At 59.7% G+C, this 18,236-nt stretch overlaps 1 protein-coding gene across 1 annotated transcript in view; it reads left to right on the plus strand.

The window, feature by feature from the left end:
- Positions 1-923: 923 nt before the first annotated feature.
- Positions 924-18,236, plus strand: part of ASB2 (ankyrin repeat and SOCS box containing 2) — a 21,633-nt gene continuing 4,320 nt past the window's right edge. The window contains exons 1-6 of the mRNA XM_004682035.2: positions 924-1,150; positions 7,186-7,284; positions 9,986-10,152; positions 10,835-10,990; positions 12,818-13,063; positions 15,218-15,389. Of these exons, the coding sequence (XP_004682092.1) occupies positions 945-1,150; positions 7,186-7,284; positions 9,986-10,152; positions 10,835-10,990; positions 12,818-13,063; positions 15,218-15,389 (1,046 nt within the window). The 5' untranslated portion in view covers positions 924-944. The remainder of the gene's footprint in view (positions 1,151-7,185; positions 7,285-9,985; positions 10,153-10,834; positions 10,991-12,817; positions 13,064-15,217; positions 15,390-18,236) is intronic.

The following is an 18,236-nucleotide window of genomic DNA, read 5'->3' on the forward strand; positions in this document are numbered from 1 at the left end:
GGGGTGGGGGGGTGGGGGCGCATGCGCACTGCTGTGTGCGCGGCAGGGATTTTGCCTGTGCGGCGTCACGGTGCTTGGAGGAAGCCCTGGTGTATAGTGTGCTCAGTAAATAACCTCTCTGGGACCTTGCGAGCTTTTTGGAGGTTCTGGGTGGGGTCGCTCAGCCGCGCATCTGCCCTGGGTGGAAGAACAGTCTGTCTCTGCTCGGGGAACGCCCTCCTAGCCCGGCATGCAGCCTTGGGAGGGACACACGTGGACAAGTGATGGGGGGGGAGGGGACATCCCCCTAGCTGGCCAGAACTGCTGAATCAACCTTGGCAATCAAGGGGGTGCAGGTGTAGCAGGCAGATCACCCCCACATCTCCCAGTGAATGGACACGCACACAGACATAGTTGCGCCGCTGGGAATGAATACCTGGTGGGTAGGCAGAAGGATTCCGGGGGTGCACTGGGGAGGGTGAGGACGAGCTGGTAAATGAGGTGGGGGGCGGGTGCACAGACAGCTGAGCAGATGGCTAGTGGAGGCATGAGTGGTGGCCAGATGATGGATGAGTCTGGACAGGAGGATCTCTGGATCGGTGGCTGTTAGATACAGGGATGTATAAATGGATGGACAGGCCATGGCTAAGCGAGAGCGTGGACAGGTGGACGTTTGAGAGGATGAAGCAAGTGTCAGGCATGAGTGGTTAGCCCGGGAAGTGGGCTGGCGAACAGCTGAGTGCACGGGTGGCGTGCGTCCAGATAGGTGGCTCGTATGACCCAGTGAGTGGACGAATGAAAGAGACGGTGTGGTGGCTACAGAGGGACAGCCTTCCTGTGGGTAAGCATCACTGTCCTGTCGCTGCTAGTGACCAGGATGCGCTTGGCCTCTCACAGGCTGTTCTGATTGGCTGCTTCCTCCTGTCCCGAGGGCCTCCCTGGAGGCCGGGTGAGAAGGCGAGAGGATGGCCACAGAGATCAGCGCTCGGGGCGGGCAGCGGGCCATCGGGCACGAGGAGTACAGCCTGTACGGCAGTCTGAGCGAGGACGAGCTGATCCAGATGGCCATCGAGCAGAGCCTGGCTGACAAGACGCATGGCCCCACCGCCACAGAGGCCCCGGGGCCCACCCGTGCCAACCGCCAACCTGCCCATTTCTACCCGTGGACCAGGTGAGCCCTCGGCCGGGGCACGTGGAGGTATCCTGTTGCCCACACCCAGATATCCTGGTCCCTGGGATGCATTTGACACCTTCGTGGCTTAGTTACATTTGCTCGCTAAGCCTCTGAGTTCTGTAGCTCTGGGTGTTTACCTGCCGCAAACACTCTCTCGTTTCACCCCTCCCAAGCGTCTCCTAGGCGGGCTGCCTGCTGTATCCCCCGTCCACAGAGGAGGAAACCGAAGCTCAGGACTGAGCAACTTGCCCGAGGGCCCCAGGCTCAGGGGGGCCATGGCGGAGCTTGGGGCTGCCTGACTCTGAAGCGTGAGGCCTGGCCCCTGTCGCTGGCTTTATGTTTGCAGGAGCGGCATTGATATTCGGAGTCTGGGAACATGGTGGCCTAGAGGGTGATGTTTCCAGCCTATGTGCTGCCATGGCACCCGCTGGCACAGCCACCCTGCTCTTTGGTGTGGCCCAAGCCACCAGACCATCAAGCCACTGCTTGAAATGTGCTGCAAGCCAGAACCGCACCCACGTACGCAATTCTGAGTGCCAGAATAGTCGCAGTGAAAAAGCCAAGCAAGACAGGTGAAGTTACATCCTGAGTATTATCATGTCTACACATCATCTGCGTAAGAGTTAACCATGAGATTTTCACAAACTTTTTTTTCCGCATCATCTCTGGAACCCAGAGTCTTGATTTATATTGTCCACCGGCCGCCTGGGGCCAGGGGCTACCATGCTGGGAAGCAGAGCTCAAAGGCACCTTTGTAGGAAGGGGGCATCAAAGAGATGATTCAGATCAGATCTCAACATGCTTTTAGAAAAGAAATACACAAATTCCTAAGATGCTTTCGCTCACCACTGAGTCAATGTGAAGTTTGGGCAGAGGGACAGGAGTGGCCATGACAACTGTCTTAGTGTTACCTTGGGGCTCAGGTTCAAACCTCACCATCTCCAGCAGCCAGCTGCCACCCTGTGTGACCTCAGGCAAGTCACTTAACTCTCTGAACCTCACCCTCTTATAACAACAATTTTAAAGACCCCACTTTATAGGGTGAAGGTGGGTGATGGTGCATCTCAGCCCCATTTCCCGAGGAAGCCTGTGGGGCTTTCCCGAGATAACTTTGACCCTGGCCAGGCTGGGCCATCTCTGCAGGAGGCAGGCCAGAGGGCCAGGATGCCCCGCACGGCCCCTTCGGCAGGGGCGGGCAAGTGTGGGCACAGTGGGGAGGCCCAGGAAGTCTCCAGCTCGCTGAGTTGCAGGCGAAGCCCCATTCCAGGACCCCACGTGGGAAGCAGAGGTGCCCGGCCTAGGACTCATCACGGCCTTGACGTAGGGGCCTGGTTCCTGTTCTGGTGACTGGGCCGAAGCCAACCACAGGTTCCTGTTTCTCAGGAGGGGAAAGAGGAGATAAGAGCATCCTGGCTCGGAAGCCGGGCCTGCAGCAAGAGCTGGCACAAGCTCCAGGCATCTGCAGGCTCCCAGCTCCACCCTACCCGAGTCCTGGGGTGCAACATCACAGCTGAGTGGCCCCTGATGGCCAGGTGGGAGCCCCTTCCCAGGGAGGGAGAAGAAATGGAGACTCATGCTGGGCTAGAACCATGTATGCAGCCTCCTGAGAAAAGGCTCTCGGAGAGGAAGTGAAGTGACTTGTGCGCCCTCACTTAAGATCCTGACAAAATTCATAGGGCGGGGGGCTTCAACCTGCGTCTCTGCTCCCTGCTGATGCGGCTAGATGCCTGCCTCCTTGGCTGGGCTCCCTTTGTTTCCTCCGGAGGTTTCCCTGCTGGAGAAGCAAATCCTTCCCAACATGATCTTTAAGCCAGTCTTCTCTGCTGCCGGCCCACTACAGTCCTCCTAATGCTCATGAAGGTCACGTGGCTGGGTAATTCTGTGCCCAGCGGGCCGGGGGCGGGGTGGGGCGCCCGCCAAGTCTATCCTGCTCCGAAGTTCAAGTCCCTCACCAGCTCTGCGCTTCCTGCAGGGCCTCTCTCCGCTTCCGCCCCGCCTCCACCTGGCTGCGGGCTCCTCATATCTGCCGCCCAGCCACAGAGGTTCGCGGGTCCCCAGAGACCACAGACATGCAGGGTGTGCTGTCGGGTGTGGGAGTCCGGGGGCCCAGAGTCTGTGCCCTCTTACCCTGCTTGTCAGCGTCCATCCAGATCAGCCAGCGCAGGCTCCGGAACAGGGCGCCACGCTGTCCCGGCACCTCCCCACGCATCCTGCTGACCAGCTCCCGGGGCGGGGGGTTCGCCTCCCCTGCCCACTGTCTCGGCCGTTTCCTTCACGGCTCTGACGATGGCTTACAGGTCACCGGTCTGTTTTTATCACTGACTTGTACGCTCTGTGAAGGTGTGCGCTTCATCCTGCTTCCTTCCCAGGATGGTCCCCGCCCGGCAGCATCCAACCCTCGTGAGCCCTTGAGGCTCTCTGCGAGCCAGTGGACGGGGATGAAGGAATGAATGGAGAGGCAGCAGAGTGGCCAGAGGAGCCAGGCTGGAGGTTTGACTATGTCACTTCCTGGGGACCGGAAGCAGAAACCCTCACCTTTGTATGCAGCAGTGAGCTGGGCCCATAGTGGGTACTCAATGAGTGACTTCAGGCAAATCAATACTAATTTGTTGTTATCATCTTATGACCAAAATGGCGACCCCAAAGGGGCCCTAAGAGTGAAAGTCAGATCAGCATCCCGAAGAGGATAGAATGTTCCCTTAAAAGCTCTTTTCCAGTACTGTCTTGTCACATTGTAAGGGACAAAGTTTGGAACATGTGTGAGGATCATCTACCTGCCATGGTCCACTGAGGGTCCCCCTAAAGACAGACCTGGCTTCCTGTCCCCCAGAGATGGAGCATCTGTGGCCTCCTGAGACAGGGAACCCAAGGTTACCATGGACACAGAGTGGTTCAAGGAAGCTGGTCTTAAACTTTTGCATTTTGCTTAGGGTTACATTTTTTTAAAGATTTATTTATGCATACAGAACTGGGGTGCAGGCCAGAGGTGCAGAGGCACTGAGAGGACTCACCAGAGACAGAGTAGGGAGCAGAACAAGCAGATTAACAAAGTATGCTCCAGAAGGGAGCAATGGGTGGGTCAGGAGAGGTCTGCCGCACCATGTGGGTCAGTTCCGGGGCTGGGGATCAAACTCAGCACTTAAGGGGCTATGGCTCGCTTGCAGTGTTGTGCTTTAACCTGCTGCACCACCAGGGAGGGCCTAGGGTTATATTTCTAACATCATAAAGGGAGAGGAAGCAGGAACTTGCTTGTGCTGATGTATGCACACTTAAAAATGAGTCAGATCAAGTCACCCATACTCACTGAGTGCTTCTGATGTGCCAGGTTCCTTCTCTGCAGCGGCATGAGTCAGGCCTGGGCCAGACATGCATAATGGCCCAGCAGGAAGAACACAGCAAAAATGCTTGCCCCAGTTTTGAAGGGACAAAGAAGGGTTGATTCACTTAGTTGAGAAGGTGGGTTTTGCAGGATGAATAGGAGTTCGTTAAACAAGTTAGAAGCAGCAGCTCTCTTTGAGTCTCAGTTCCTCATGTGCAAAGGGAGCCAATGATGTCTCTCTCAGAGAGGGAACTGGAGGGGACCTTGGGACTGGAAATCTTGGTTATACAACATCAAGGCTATTGTCCTCTTCAAGGGGGTCGTGCCTACTGTACTCAGACACCTGTGCCTGGATGTCTGAGCAGGTGGCGTGGGGGCAAATGGAGGGCCCTGGCACAGGTGTGGGCAAGGCGTAGGCATGGAATGTCAGCTCCCTCCCCTGTTGAGGTGCATGCTTGCCAGCTGCTTTCAGCCAATTTAACACCCTTCCCGGGCTGACCTGGGTTTCCTGTTAGCCCAGCCTAGAGTCACTAAGAAATGAAGGGGCACTGTCACCAGAACCCCACTCCTACTCACTGAGTTGACCTGTGTCTGAAGTCGCTGCTGCCGATGCCCTCATGACCCCAAGAGAAGGACAGGGGCCCCCCACCCCAGCCTCCACAGGGGCATGACCGGAGCCCACATCCCGCCAGGTTGCTATCACTTCTGATGACTCAGCCTTTATGGTTTCTGGGCTGGGAATCCCCTGCTCGGGGCCCTGGGGGATACGGGGCTGCAGCCTAGGTGGGAAAGCTCAGAACCCGGGGGACCTGGCCCCCCAGCTGCCCATGACCCCTGTGGATCAGCAGCTCCGTGCACTTGCCTGGTACCCCTAAAACACTTAAGCTACCCGACTCAGGGCTCTAGCACACGAGTGCTCTGGCCACAGCACTGCTGTGTGTGCATCCTGCCAGCGGCAGCCCCTGGTTTTGGGGTGGTTATGCAAGCCTTGCTCAAGGCATTCCAGCAGCAATCAGTGAAGGGACACCACATGTGGGCAATGATAAGGGGGGCTGGATCCCCGCAATCATATACAGACAGAAGCCCAGGGCTGTGTCAAGACCAGGGGTGGGAGTGCCTGGCCCTGGTGTCACTCCTGACCAGCAGGCAGCACCCCCCCCCCCAACACCACCAGAGCTGGCCTTTGCACCCCTCCCAGGATGCAGTCTCTTAGACTCTTGCATTTCCCCCAGGGAGCTCATTTCAGCAAAGGCTCCACAAGAGCAGTGAGGGAACCCAGTTTGGTTCTACACCCTCATTGTTCAAAAATGAGCAAAGTGAGGAGGGAGGGCTGAGGTGCTCTGCAGACAGGTGGGCGTCTGGGCATGTCACCAGGGGGCCACCCATGTTGGGGACCTTGGTTCCCTCCTCTAGGAAAAGCCAGGACCGTGGCACCCACCTGAGATGGAATGAGAGCTGCCAGGTTCAGCCGCCTGGCCGGAGGGCGCTCGGGGTGACAGCAGGGAGAGAGGAAGGTAGATGAGACCTCAAGGATGAGGATGGTGCAGAGGGCTGGCCTGGCCCCCCTGAGATGGCCGAGGAAACGGTGGCCATCTTCACACTCCTGCCCAGCCACCCTGGGCTTGCTGAGGGACACACAGCATCTGTGGCTCTGACCCGTCCCGGAACACTGGGGGTCCTTCCCAGGGTTACTGTGCCCCGGCACATCTATGCCCCCTGGGGTGCTGGTCACCCCTCCCCAGCCCCTCAGAGTGGAGGGGCGCAGAGGCCATGCTGGGCCTCTGGGTGTCGTTCCAGGACCAGGGTCTGACTGCCGACTGTTAGAAGTGGGGATAGTGTGAGCCTTGGCCCCATTCTCATTGCACCCTCAATCGATCCAGACCACGGGGTGGCATCCCCCATCCCTCTGGTTCTCCTCCCAGCCTGACGGAGCAGGGAAACTGAGGCTTGGGGAGGTGAAACAATGATAAAATCAGTAGTGGGTGCGGGTGAGACCCTTGAGTCTGGCCCTCCTCTGAGCACACCTGCTTGTTCATACTCCTGCCCAGACAGGACTGTTCTGGAGCAAAGTCCAGAGGCATTCCCCTCATCCAAGGTCACACAGGCAGGCGGTGTCAGGGTCTGGACTCGAACTCACATCTGCCTCCGCCCTTGGCCTGCTCCTGGAATCTTCTTGAATCCTCTTGCTGTAATCTCCGGACTGTCTGTTCCCAACCCCGGGGCAACAAGACCCCCGGATGAAGAGCCAGCGAGGGCCTGGGGGACAGGCCTGGCTCTGCCCCCGACTTTGACCCCTGGAGCCCCTTGCCCGGCCCAGGGGGCACCCGGCGTGGATGGCCTGAGACCCAGCCCCTTCCCTCTGGGGCCTGTCACTGGCCCCTTCTCACGTCCTCCTGGGGAAGTATGTCACCTTGCTTCATATCTGCCTCCCGCGTGGTTGGCTGGGGAGGGGGTGAGGTTAACCTCATTGTTGTCTTATATGGTCATTTAAATCTCCCAGGGCTTCCTCCAAGGGCCAAAAATAATCCCGAGACACAGCAGCTGTGTCCAGCACGCAGCGGACGCGGCCATCTGCTTTGGTTCAGCGCCCTGTGTCCGCCTGTTCGGCTCTCCCCCTCGCGCTCCCTCCAGCCCTGTTCCAGCCTCCGGCCATGACCCGCTTCTCCTATGCAGAGTATTTTTCCCTCTTTCACTCCCGCCCTGCACCCTCCAGGTCGACTGCGCCTCCCGAGAGCCCGCCCGCCTCAGCCCCCATGGGTCTGTTCCAAGGGGTCCTGCAGAAATACAAGAGCAGCAAGACCCCAGAGCTGGCGTAAGTGACCCCGGGCCCAGCCCCCCGAGACCAGCCAAGCTCACGTCCCCACCTGGGGCGGCTGAGGGGTGAGGGATGGGACGGGGTGGGGGGGTGCTGCAGGGGGCACCTCCCAGCGCACCCCTCCCAGGTGTGACTCTGAGATCCAGCTGCTCCTGCTGAGCTAGGCTCCAGGCCCCATGGGGCTGCCAGCTGGGCTGTGGTTAACCCCTCGGTGCCCCCGCCTGGGGCCCATGTGCTGGAGAAGCCTGTAGCACTCTGAATCTGGGGGCCCAGCAAGAGGGACACTGGGGAGACTGCCTTCGGGCCCGAGGTAGGGGAGCTCGGAGCTGAGGCTGGTGTCAGTCCCGCCCAGGCCAGGGGCCCCCCAGGCCCCACCGCCACCCTAGCATGGCCAATAGCGCGCCCGGGGGCCCTATTTGGCTTTGTTGTTTTTAGGAGCTAAGTGCCAGGTGCTAGAATCCAGAAACATTCTGAGCGGCAGGAGGGAATTTGTTTGCCCGGCGCCAGGGTGCTGGGTGAGGTGGTTCTCTAGAACACAGCTCTGAGCTGTTTCCATAGTGGCTCCCCCGTAGTGACCCTCGAATTCAAGGGGGGCCATCACTGGAACCCCTATTTCCTCGCTCGGTTGTCTCTCACAGAAGGGAGGAGGAGGTGGGCCGAGGTTTTGCTTCTCCTTCTCAGACCTTTCAAACTCTGCTGCACCCCACTTCCTAGGCACTGTGGCAGTGGGGTTGAGTCTGGAAAGGGAGCTCCTGGGCCTGGTCTCGTCTGGGCCCAGCTGCCACTTCTCAGCAAGTGCGAGGGGTCGCTGTCCCTCCTGAGTCTCCGTTCTCTGGGAGAGAAGGTTGGAGAGGACAGAGAGACCCTCTAGCTCCGTGGCCTATGAGGGCCTGACCCCCCCACTGCTGGGCTGGGGATGTTGGCTGGGCTTACGCACAAGCAGCTCCGGGGTCCCTGCAGCCTCGACCGGAGCTGGGCGGCCTGTCCCAAGAGCACACGACAGCCTGCACCCCCAAGGCCGCAACAGCCAGCCCCTCCCCTCCCCAGGAGACCTTCCGGAGGGTCAAGAGACACCCTACCCAAGCTTTTCCTGAGGCCGCCAGGCTGCTCCGGCCACAGGTGGGAGGACTCTGCGAGGTGGCCGTGAGGTGCGGACAGGGACCCCGCTTATCTGGGCAGCTACCTTCGCCATCGCCGGCTGCCTCTGCGCGTCGCGCTATTAATAACCAGAGAGGCTGAGAGTCAGGAAGAAGTGTCGCTCACGCAGGAGGAAGGGGCGGGGCGGGGCGGGGCGGGGCGGCCCTGGAGACCCTCAGGCCTGTGCTGGCCTCCGTGTGGGTACGCCCAGAGCAGGGCCCACTGCCAGCCTCGTCTTCTCCCTCTGTGAAGTGGGCCTGTGGGTGCAGGGCTGCCCAGGAGAGGACCCAGCGGCCACATGAGTGGTGGCCCCCACTAGCCCTCTGAGGGTGGGGGGAGGGGCTCAGTGGGCAGTGGATAGGTGACAGGACAAACGAACAGCGTGGCTCTGTTGAGCCCTGCAAAGAAGGGTGGTTCCCGCTAGCCCTGAAGCCTTTTGACATTCAGAAGTCCTAAACTGGGATGGCTTCGAGTGTATTCATCCTCCAGCAGCTGTGTGCTCTAGGATGATGATTAGGGTGGGGTGCAAGCAGGGGACCCCAGACAGATGTCCCTGCGGAGTCTCCATCTGAGGGGTCTGGGCTTCACCTTAGGGCTGCTTGCAGGGAGACAGACCAGAAGGTGGGTCTCCCGGTAAAGGCTGGAGCTCTGTGCTCAGGGGGGCGCGTTCTGTGGCCCCCCAGGGCTTAGCCATCCGCCCTTTGGTGCCTGCACCGAGGGGGAACATCTGGCTGTAAGCAGAGCTGCAGCCACTGAAAGCCATAGGGATGGAGGGGTCTCCCCGCTTTCTAGCACAGGTCCCCCACCTGGTGCTTGCCCTGCCGCTCAAGCTGTGCAAACACCCCCAGCCCAGGGATGCTCCTGGGAAGAGCGGGGCACGGGCAGGCTGCCTCCGGAGCTCCCCAGAACATTCATCTGGCTGCGCGGCCACCCTCCAGATACTGAAAGGATTTGCTGCAAAAAGTGCTTTGCACAAAATAGGAAGTTCCTCATGAAAATGCAAAACTGTAACAGGAAAGAGGCTGTCTCTGGAAATAGAAGGGTGAAATGATTGTTGGGACGACTAGATTGTGAGCTCTTTCTCATGCCGCAAATATTTATCAAACACCTATTACAGGCCAACCACTGAGCTGGGTCCTGGGAATAACATCACGAGGAATTAAAGAAATATACTGTCCCTGTCCTTCTGGAATTTGGAACAGTGGGGGAGACAGACAGTGGTCAAACAATCTTCCAAAGACAAGCAAAGGCAGTGGGTAGGTGAGGACTTCGAGCAGGTGAGGAGCGGCTCACCTGGGCAGGCAGGCTGACGTCAGTGTAGCTGAGGAAGCCCTGATGGGGTGGAAGGTCAGGCCAAGGTCAGGCGGAGTTCCCGGCACACCCATGCGGACGAGGGTCACTGTTCTCACAAGGAGGACGCTGGGCTGTCAGCAGGGACCGGCAGGGTTGCGGGGCCCCCCGCCCACAAAACCCCGGGCACGGCAGGCCCTGCTTTCCCTCCGGGAGAGGGGCTGCCCGCCTGGGCTCCGTGCTGAGGAGAGACTCCCCTTTGCGCTCACAGGCCCGTGGACCCCGTGCTCAAGGCCATCAAGGAAGGCGACGAGAAGGCCTTGAAGGCCATGATCCAGGCGGGGAAGAACCTCGCGGAGCCCAACAAGGAGGGCTGGCTGCCGCTGCATGAGGCCGCCTACTACGGCCAGCTGGACTGCCTGAGGGCCCTGCAGCGAGGTGAGGGGCAGGCCCCGCTGCCCCCGTGTGGCAAGTGGACTCTGGGCAGACGTTCCCTCGGCCGGAGCACCGAGCTCACCAGACGGGGAGAGGGGGCGTGTCCCTTCCCCTTTTGCCATCTCTCCAGAACTTCCAGGACAAGGAAAGCCTAATCACTAGAGAAGGAATTGGGGGGGGGGGGTGACTTTTGGGAAAGCCATGCCAGCTTGTTCTAGAATGTCCCAGGGACTGACTTCGTGCGGAAAAGACTGCGGCTAAGCCGTGCTGCCAAGGTCACTCCCCGCCCCCCACCCCGGCTGTGGGATCCTCTCCACATCACACCTCCTCTGTCAGCCTCAGTTTCCTCCCAAGACGGAGGGCTCTGCCCTCGGGACCCCCCACCCCCACCACACTCCAGGGTAGAAATGGCCGCTGAGGCTGAGCTTCCCGCAGTGACTGGTGGGAGTTCGTGGGCCACGCCGGCGGGGTTGGGCCAGCCAGAGGGGCCTCTGGGGGAGGCGGCCCTGAGCTGGGTCTGCAGGATGGAAGCGGAGCAGCGCTGTGAAAGCCAGAGGCCAGTGGTCGGGAAATTTAGGAGGACATCACCCTGCCATGCCTGGAAGTGGGGAGGGAGTTGGCCCCGCATGTAGGCAGGGAGCCGGGTACCTCCCTCCCTCAGGCATGCCCTGTCGGTCCTCCTCAGCCTACCCCGCAGCCCTGGACCAGCGCACCCTGCAGGAGGAAACGGCCCTTTACCTGGCCACGTGCAGAGGGCACCTGGACTGTCTCCTCTCCCTGCTCCAGGCGGGGGCCGAGCCCGACATCTCCAACAAGGGCCGGGAGACGCCTCTCTACAAAGGTGAGACGCCAGCCGGGCTGCCGGAGGACGCGTCCAGGAGCCAGGAGGCCACCACAGGCTTTGCTCCCGCTACACATACCTGCCCCCAGGGGTTGCTTTGAAGGGCACCTCGCTTGGATGTAGGACTCTGGTGATGGACTCGCTCGCTCAGCTTGTGTCCACACAGTAGTCCCAAGGGCCTCTGGGGAGCGCCGAGGGCACAGATGTCCAGGTGCAGTCCTGGTGTCCTTCCAGGGCCGGAGGTACAGGCACACAGAACGTGGCCGGCAGCTTGGGGGGCGTCGGGCAGGGGCCTGGTGAGGGCATGGGCACCACATGAGGATACGCCTGCTTGGGTCCCGAACAGGGGGAATTGACCGGCTGGGTAAGCAGGAGGAGGAACAGCATGGACAAAGGCAGAAAGGATGAGCAAGTGCGGGCCTCTGGGAGGTCCAGGGGAAGAGAAAGCTCCTGGTGGCGCGGTACACGATCCGAGGCCTCTCGCTGCCCGCCCAGGCAGGGCCCAGAGGCACGGCTGGCGTTACTGTGTGCTTATCGTGTGTCAGGCGGGCGCAGATCTCGTCTCTGGCCCTCACCTCCATCCATGAGGCCCTGCTAGCACCTGGTTTTACACGAGGACCTGAGACATGGGGACAAGAGATGTCTTGCTCACACAGACAGCGAGGGATAGACCTGGGGTTTAAGCTCGGGATCTGGATGCCAGCACCATGTTCTGAATTACTAGGCTATAAAGCTTTGAGTTCCCGCCTACATGCTCTGGCTTTGGGTCTTGCAAAAAAAAAATTTTAGGGCCTTCCACGCTTTGAAAAACGACCAAAGAAGTTTCGTACTTCCCATGTTATCTGGTATTCAGTTTCTAGAACCTTCTTTGGACAGTAGGAACTGGATGCATTATAAACTTTTGGTGGAAGGTTCTCCAGACCCCACATTCCCCACTCTACCCTTCGGGACACCAGAGCCACCCCGAGCACCTCCGCTCTCCCAGAATGCCCTGGAGCACATGCACACCTACTATGTGCCAAGCTCGGCATTCAAGCCTTCCACCTGCTGCCTCGCTCGTTGCCTCGCTGTCTTCTCAGGAAGGTTTTACAGGCAGGAAACCATGACTTCACGAGGTGGGGGCTTCCCCTGAGGTATTGTTTGACCTTCCTACCCTAATTTGGGTGAGTGTCAGCCTCTCAGTGATAACTATGGGCCAGAACCAAGGTGCAGTGGTTCTGGAGAGAGATGTGGCTTCAAAGGGAAGATGGTGCATAGAAGAAAGACTCGATGGGGTAAGAAATTTTATCCCAGATTGAGTGGTTAGGCTTTGAGGAGGGCTTTCAAGCAGAATATGACCTGGTTTTCTCCTCATCTTCTGACCGTCGCAATGTAGGGAAACAGGTAACACCAGAAAGGGAGAGGAGTTAGGAACATTCTGGAACATTCCAGAAAACAGAAACTCTGGACCTCTGGACTCCGACTTGAATCCCAGTCTTGCCACTTACTACCTGTGACCCTGGGGAAGTCACTTGCCTTCTCTCTACCTCATATTCCTCATCTGTGAAAGGGGGTACCAGCACTACATCCTTTAAGGGTGCTTGGGAGAATTAAATCACTTACCCGCATACACTGCTTAGAACAGAGGGTCTGGCACAGCTGTGCATGCCAGCAGAGATTTCTGCTACCGTTAGTATTACGAACAACAGCCTAGTTGGCTATCCTAATTAGCGCAGGGACTGGAACTCAGTCTCTGAATGAATGGGCAGTGGACTGACGAATGAATGACGTCTGGGCTGCCCGGGCTGCGTGGGGCCCTGCTGACCGCTTGCTTCTCCCTGGGCACAGCCTGTGAGCACAGGAATGTGGAGGCGGTGAGGATCCTGGTGAGGTACAACGCAGACACCAACCACCGCTGCAACCGCGGCTGGACCGCCCTGCACGAGTCCGTTTCTCGCAATGACCTGGAGGTCATGGAGGTCCTGGTGAGCGGAGGCGCCAAGGTGGAGTCCAAGAACGCCTATGGCATCACCCCCTTGTTCGTGGCGGCCCAGAGTGGGCAGCTGGAGGCCCTGAGGTTTCTGGCCAAGCACGGTGAGTGCCTGGGGACGCTGGGTGCCCTGCGGGGCACAGCCGGGCTGGACCTCAGCGGCCGGCTCAAAGGGAAAGCAAACTCGGGTGTCGTCTGTGGGACTTCTCTGAGTGAATCCAGTCTCTTCCTGGAGCGGTTCCTACAAGGATTCTGAGGCTGCGTCTTGGCTCAGCCAGAGGCATGTTGGGATCCACTAAAGATGCTGCCACGGCCCATGTGTGACCTCTTTGCTGTCTCTAATCTAAGCCAACATCCTCATTTCACAAATGAGGACTCTGCGGCCCAGAAAGAGGAAGTAGCTTATCTGCAGGCACGAAACCAGTCTGTGGTAGATCCAGGCAGGCTCCCAGGCCTCTGAGCCCGAACCCCTTCTCTTTTACCACGTCACACTTCAGGAGCGTCAGACAATATTTAGGTCACCTCCTCATTTTATACGTGGTGAATCCTAGGACCAGGACGGGAAAGTAATTTGTTTACCGTCACACAGCAACTTAGTGGCAGAGCTGGGATTTGAACCCAGGTTCAAATCCTTATTCACCCAATAGGAGAAGACACAATCACGCTGCTGGCTTTGTAATGTCCTAGGGGCAGGAGCCAGGAGCCAGATACAAGTCTGGGCAGTGAGTGGATGTTTCTGTGGGGGATGCAGGACGACCGCAAACCCTTTTTCGGTTAAAGAACATTATAATCCGATCTCCCCTCGGAGAATGTCTCTGATTTCTCTTCTCTCTGCATGGGGAGTCGCCCTCCTTCTCTAGTAACAGAGAGGCCAGGGACAACCCAGATCCTGGAGCTGGGCTGCAGTAACTTTTTGAAGACCTACTATGTGCTAGAACTGTGCTAAGCAGGAACACAGAACAGGCCAGAGTATGGGGTTTTCTCCAGAAATGCACGAGGTAGGTAGTGTCTTCGCCCCACTTTGTGGATGAGGCGACAGAGGTCAGGGAGGTGAAACGACTGCTCACAGCCGGGGCCAGAGCCTGACGTCACCCATGTCACACCACACTGCGCGCTCTCTGCTCTCCACCACGCCGTGCCCCGACTCCTTGCGAATGGAGTTTGTGGGACTTGGCCTGGGTAAGCATCCACTTACTCAGCACGCGCCCGAACAGTTGGGAAAACAGACCCAAGGCTCTTCCTTGCCGCCAGGGACAAATCTGGCCTGAGCAGCTGGAGGACAAAGGGGCACAGGCAGGGTCCTGGGAGCCCAGGCGAGGAGGCTGGGTCCAGGGCAGGGTGCTCAGCGGGCGAGGGAACCGGCTCACTCTGAACATCTGCCCGGCTCTCCTGCGACACTCCAGCCAGCCGGGGTCTGTTCCCTCTGCGGGCCGAGTCCATTTGCAAATCCAAATATTTTTCTTGTGTGAGCGGACGGCTGTGCTGGCGGGTCAGGCCTTCAGGGAGCCTGGCTTCTAGGGCCGGCGATGTCAGAACCCAGGTGGAGGGCAGAACCAGCCGTGGGCTGGGTGCCTCGGGGCAGGAGAACTCACGGGCTGAGCCCTTCACCATGCCGCGCGCTGTGGGGGGCAACTGTCCACCGGAGAACAGAGGCCTTCCCACTTCAGAGGTCACGTCCCGCCCTTCCAGGGCCCGGGGAGCTTAGCCTCCAGACACTGGCAGGGTCGGGGGCCGGGCAGAGCCTGTTCCTGGTTCTGAGACCACCATCCTCACAGGGTGGAAGGACCAGGGAGCTCTCTCGGCTCCCCCGTGCAGGGGCACGGCCCCAAATCGTGAGAACTGCCCCCCGAGGACCAAATTCCTCCCAAAGGCTCTACGCCCAGCGCCACGACAGTGGGGGTGAGGTTTCAACAGACGAACGGGCGGGGTGGGGACGGGACGCGAACTTGAGTCCGTAGCAGACACTGGCCCCTGCGTTTCCCCCGAGGTATGCATGGGTGCCAGGTACCTGGTCCCCGGCCAGCCACAGAGCTGGGGACTCTGAGACGTGCAGCACCGCCGGCAGCAATGCTGTGGCTCCAGACCTCGCTCAGCCAGCAGGCCCAGGGTCCCCAGCTTGCAGGACGGGGTCGCCTCCTTCCTAAGGTCACCACTGAATGACCCAGCGGGTCACGCACGTGCCTGGCACAGCCCGTGGCGGTGCTCTAAAGCGGCCTGTCGCCACCCCGACCCCTCCGTGACCTGCCTCTCCTTGACAGGGGCTGACATCAACACGCAGGCCAGCGACGGCGCGTCCGCCCTCTACGAGGCCTGCAAAAACGAGCACGAGGACGTGGTGGCGTTCCTGCTGTCGCAGGGCGCTGATGCCAACAAGGCCAACAAGGACGGGCTGCTGCCCCTGCACGTGGCCGCCAAGAAGGGCAATCACAGGTCAGCCCGCCCCCCCCGCCCCCGCCGGCCTCGGGTCGGGTGGGAGGGGGCTCCCAGGGGCCCTTCCGGGGTCTCTGAAGGCCCGGGAGAGGTCAGAGAGCCTGGTGGCTTGCCAGGGGCACACGGGTCGGGGACGGCAGGCAGTCCCCAGGTGTCATGTCCACAGGAATTCCCTCCAGGGGCCAGTTCCGAGTCTGGACTAGTGGATCTCTCTGCCGGGGGTCAACGAGAACTTCCTGGGCACTTAGCGAGCATGCAGGGGGCTGGCAGACTCAAACAGACCGAGCGCCCGCTTTTACTGAGCACTCATGTGTGCCGGCTGCTGTGGCTGAGATGAGCCGAGTTTAGTTCTCAGGGCGCCGTGGCGGGGAGGGGACGCGGGCTCACGCGCACAGGCTCAGGAACCCATGACCGTCTGTGACGAGGGCGGGGAGCAGCGCGGTGCGTGAGAGGGCCGCTGCATCCCCTCCTCTGAGCCTGTTGTCACACGGGTGGCCAGAAATTCAAGTGGTCTCTGATGTCAGCGATCTGGCCCCAGTGCGGGGGCCGCCTGGGATGCTGAAGCAGCACTGGGCATTTCTAAGGGATGACCAGGGAGCAAGGTTGGTCCACGGTGGCACCACTTACCGCAAGGATTTGTGTCCCCCAAAGCGTCCTGCTCTGGCCTCGTGCTGATCCCAAAGCCATTTTCCTGGTTGTTCTACTCCCAGGCCCCGTTTCCCTACGGCCCCAGGCCCCAGAGGGGCAGGACACTTTTTGAGGGTGGTCTGGGTTCCAGCGGCTTCTGCCACTTGGCAGGGCCCCGGCCAGCCGGGCCTGCGCTCACTCCCTGGGATGCGGCACTCACGGTCCTCACGCGCTGGCCTCCCGCAGGCTGAGCAGGGATTTGATGTGACATTCCGCAGGCACTCCGCGCTCAGCCACCTGCCCAAACGCCCTGCCTTCCCCAGCAGGAAGGCAGCGCCAGCAGCTGGTCTCAGGGGTGGCAGAGGGTGCCTTTTTGTGGGCACATTTCACTGGAGGGTGTGGCATGCAGGAGTGACTGAGAAAGGAGCCCCTGAGACTGCCAAGCCTTAGTCACCCCCCAGACACACTTACGCCTATTTTTCATCTGCAGTGGCAGCTCAGGAAGTGAGAGAGTAACACTTGGAACAGACTTATTGAGCAAACGTCAGACAAGAACAGATGCCCCAAGAGTCCCTTCAGCTGGGTTAGGAGAGCACGGAGGCCCGCGGTTCTCGAGCTTGGCTGCCACTGGGAACCCTTGGGGGCTCCCAGAAGCCTGAGGCTTGGGCTGCACCCTCAAAGATCCCCGTGTCAGCAGTGGGGGCGTGGATGGGGGCCTCAGGGTTCCTGAAGGTCACCCGGATGGCCAGCATCTGTTCTGTGGCTGACGTATCACGCAGCCTTGCTTTGGGGCTTCATTTCTGAGCTCCGCATTTTAAATATTCTGTCTTTTTCAACTACAATACTTACCGGTAATTAAATTATCTTTGCAAGCCACTTTAACTTCCGGACACCCACAGTCTACCCTGGCTTTGCCACCCGCCACCTGCCCAGCCCCACTGTCTCCCCATCGGAGGCTCGGGCCTCAGTTTCACCCTCCAGGCCCTGTGCCGCATTTCACATTTACTTTCAGGTTGGCAGCGTCTTAACAGAAGCAACAACAGTATGATTTCCCGGCCTTGCTGAGATGATGCTTCCAGAAAGCTAGGGAGCAGCCAGCCAGGTCCCCGTATTTCAGCCCCTTTCCCTGGGTTCGGCAAGGGGTGCTGGAGACCAGCTGGGACCTACCGGAGATACCAGCCCCGCTGGCCAGCAGCCCTGGGCAGCGCCCTTGCTGTTCCTCCCCAGCTTGGGCATGTCACGGCTGTGAGGGAGCATTTGTTGGGGATGGCCAAGGTCCAGGGTGAGGCCCAGTCCTGCCTTCGACCAGCACCTCTCCAGAGCGGGGTCAGCCCGCCTGTGCCTGCACAAATAGAAATTAGGAGGCAATTAGCCCCCCGGGTGTGTGAATTTCCTTTTGAGGTTTTAGCGGCAGATTTTAGGCAAACACAGTGTCACTAACAATAATAATTCTTTCCAGTGAGATCCCAGTGGGGGTTGCTGGCATCAGATTGCCAGGAAGCCAGGAAGACCGAGTGCCAGGAGGCAGAGAGGCGTGGGAACGGGCCCGTGGCACCTGTTCCAGCCCTCGGGGCCCACACAGGGCATGAGGTCACCTGTCAGCAGGGATTGAGAGGATTATGTTCTTGAGGTGGCAGGGGCCGAGGGGCGCAGAGCAGAGACAAAGGGTCACGGGTCCTAGCGTCAAACCCCCTAGAACTGAGCCGTGTCTGTTAAAGGAAGTCACAGACTGATCTGGCCACCCCGCAGGGCAGCAGAGAAGGTAAAAGGGGGCGGGCAGGCAAATTAGCACATCTTGAAGCATGCAAACCCCATGCCATATCAGCCGCCACCCTCACTGCCGCACAAGGAGTAGGGGAGTGGCCAGAGCGGGGCCTTCATGCCAGGGTTCAAATCCTGGCCCACCATTTCCTGGCTGTGTTTCCTTGGGCAAGTCACATATCCTCTCCGGGCTTGGCTCCTCGTCTACGCGTAGCGCCCACCTCACCGGGCCTTTGGGAGGTTGTGCTAGAGCAACGCAGGCCCGGAGCAGCTCCGGGTGGGCACGAGAACAGTGAGGGCCACTGGGAAGTCTGGCGCCTGCAGGCTGACCAACCCTCTCCGGCCCCAGGCAGGGCAGAGAGCCTGGGGCTACAGCGAGTCAGTCTTCGGGGGAAGAGGCGCTGAGATGCCCAGGAGAGGGTGGCAAGCGACCCTTGAGGACACTGCCTGCGGTCTGAC

Source organism: Condylura cristata, unplaced genomic scaffold, assembly GCF_000260355.1.
Source record: "Condylura cristata isolate star-nosed mole 26May11 unplaced genomic scaffold, ConCri1.0 scaffold00013, whole genome shotgun sequence".
NCBI classification, from domain to species: domain Eukaryota; kingdom Metazoa; phylum Chordata; class Mammalia; order Eulipotyphla; family Talpidae; genus Condylura; species Condylura cristata.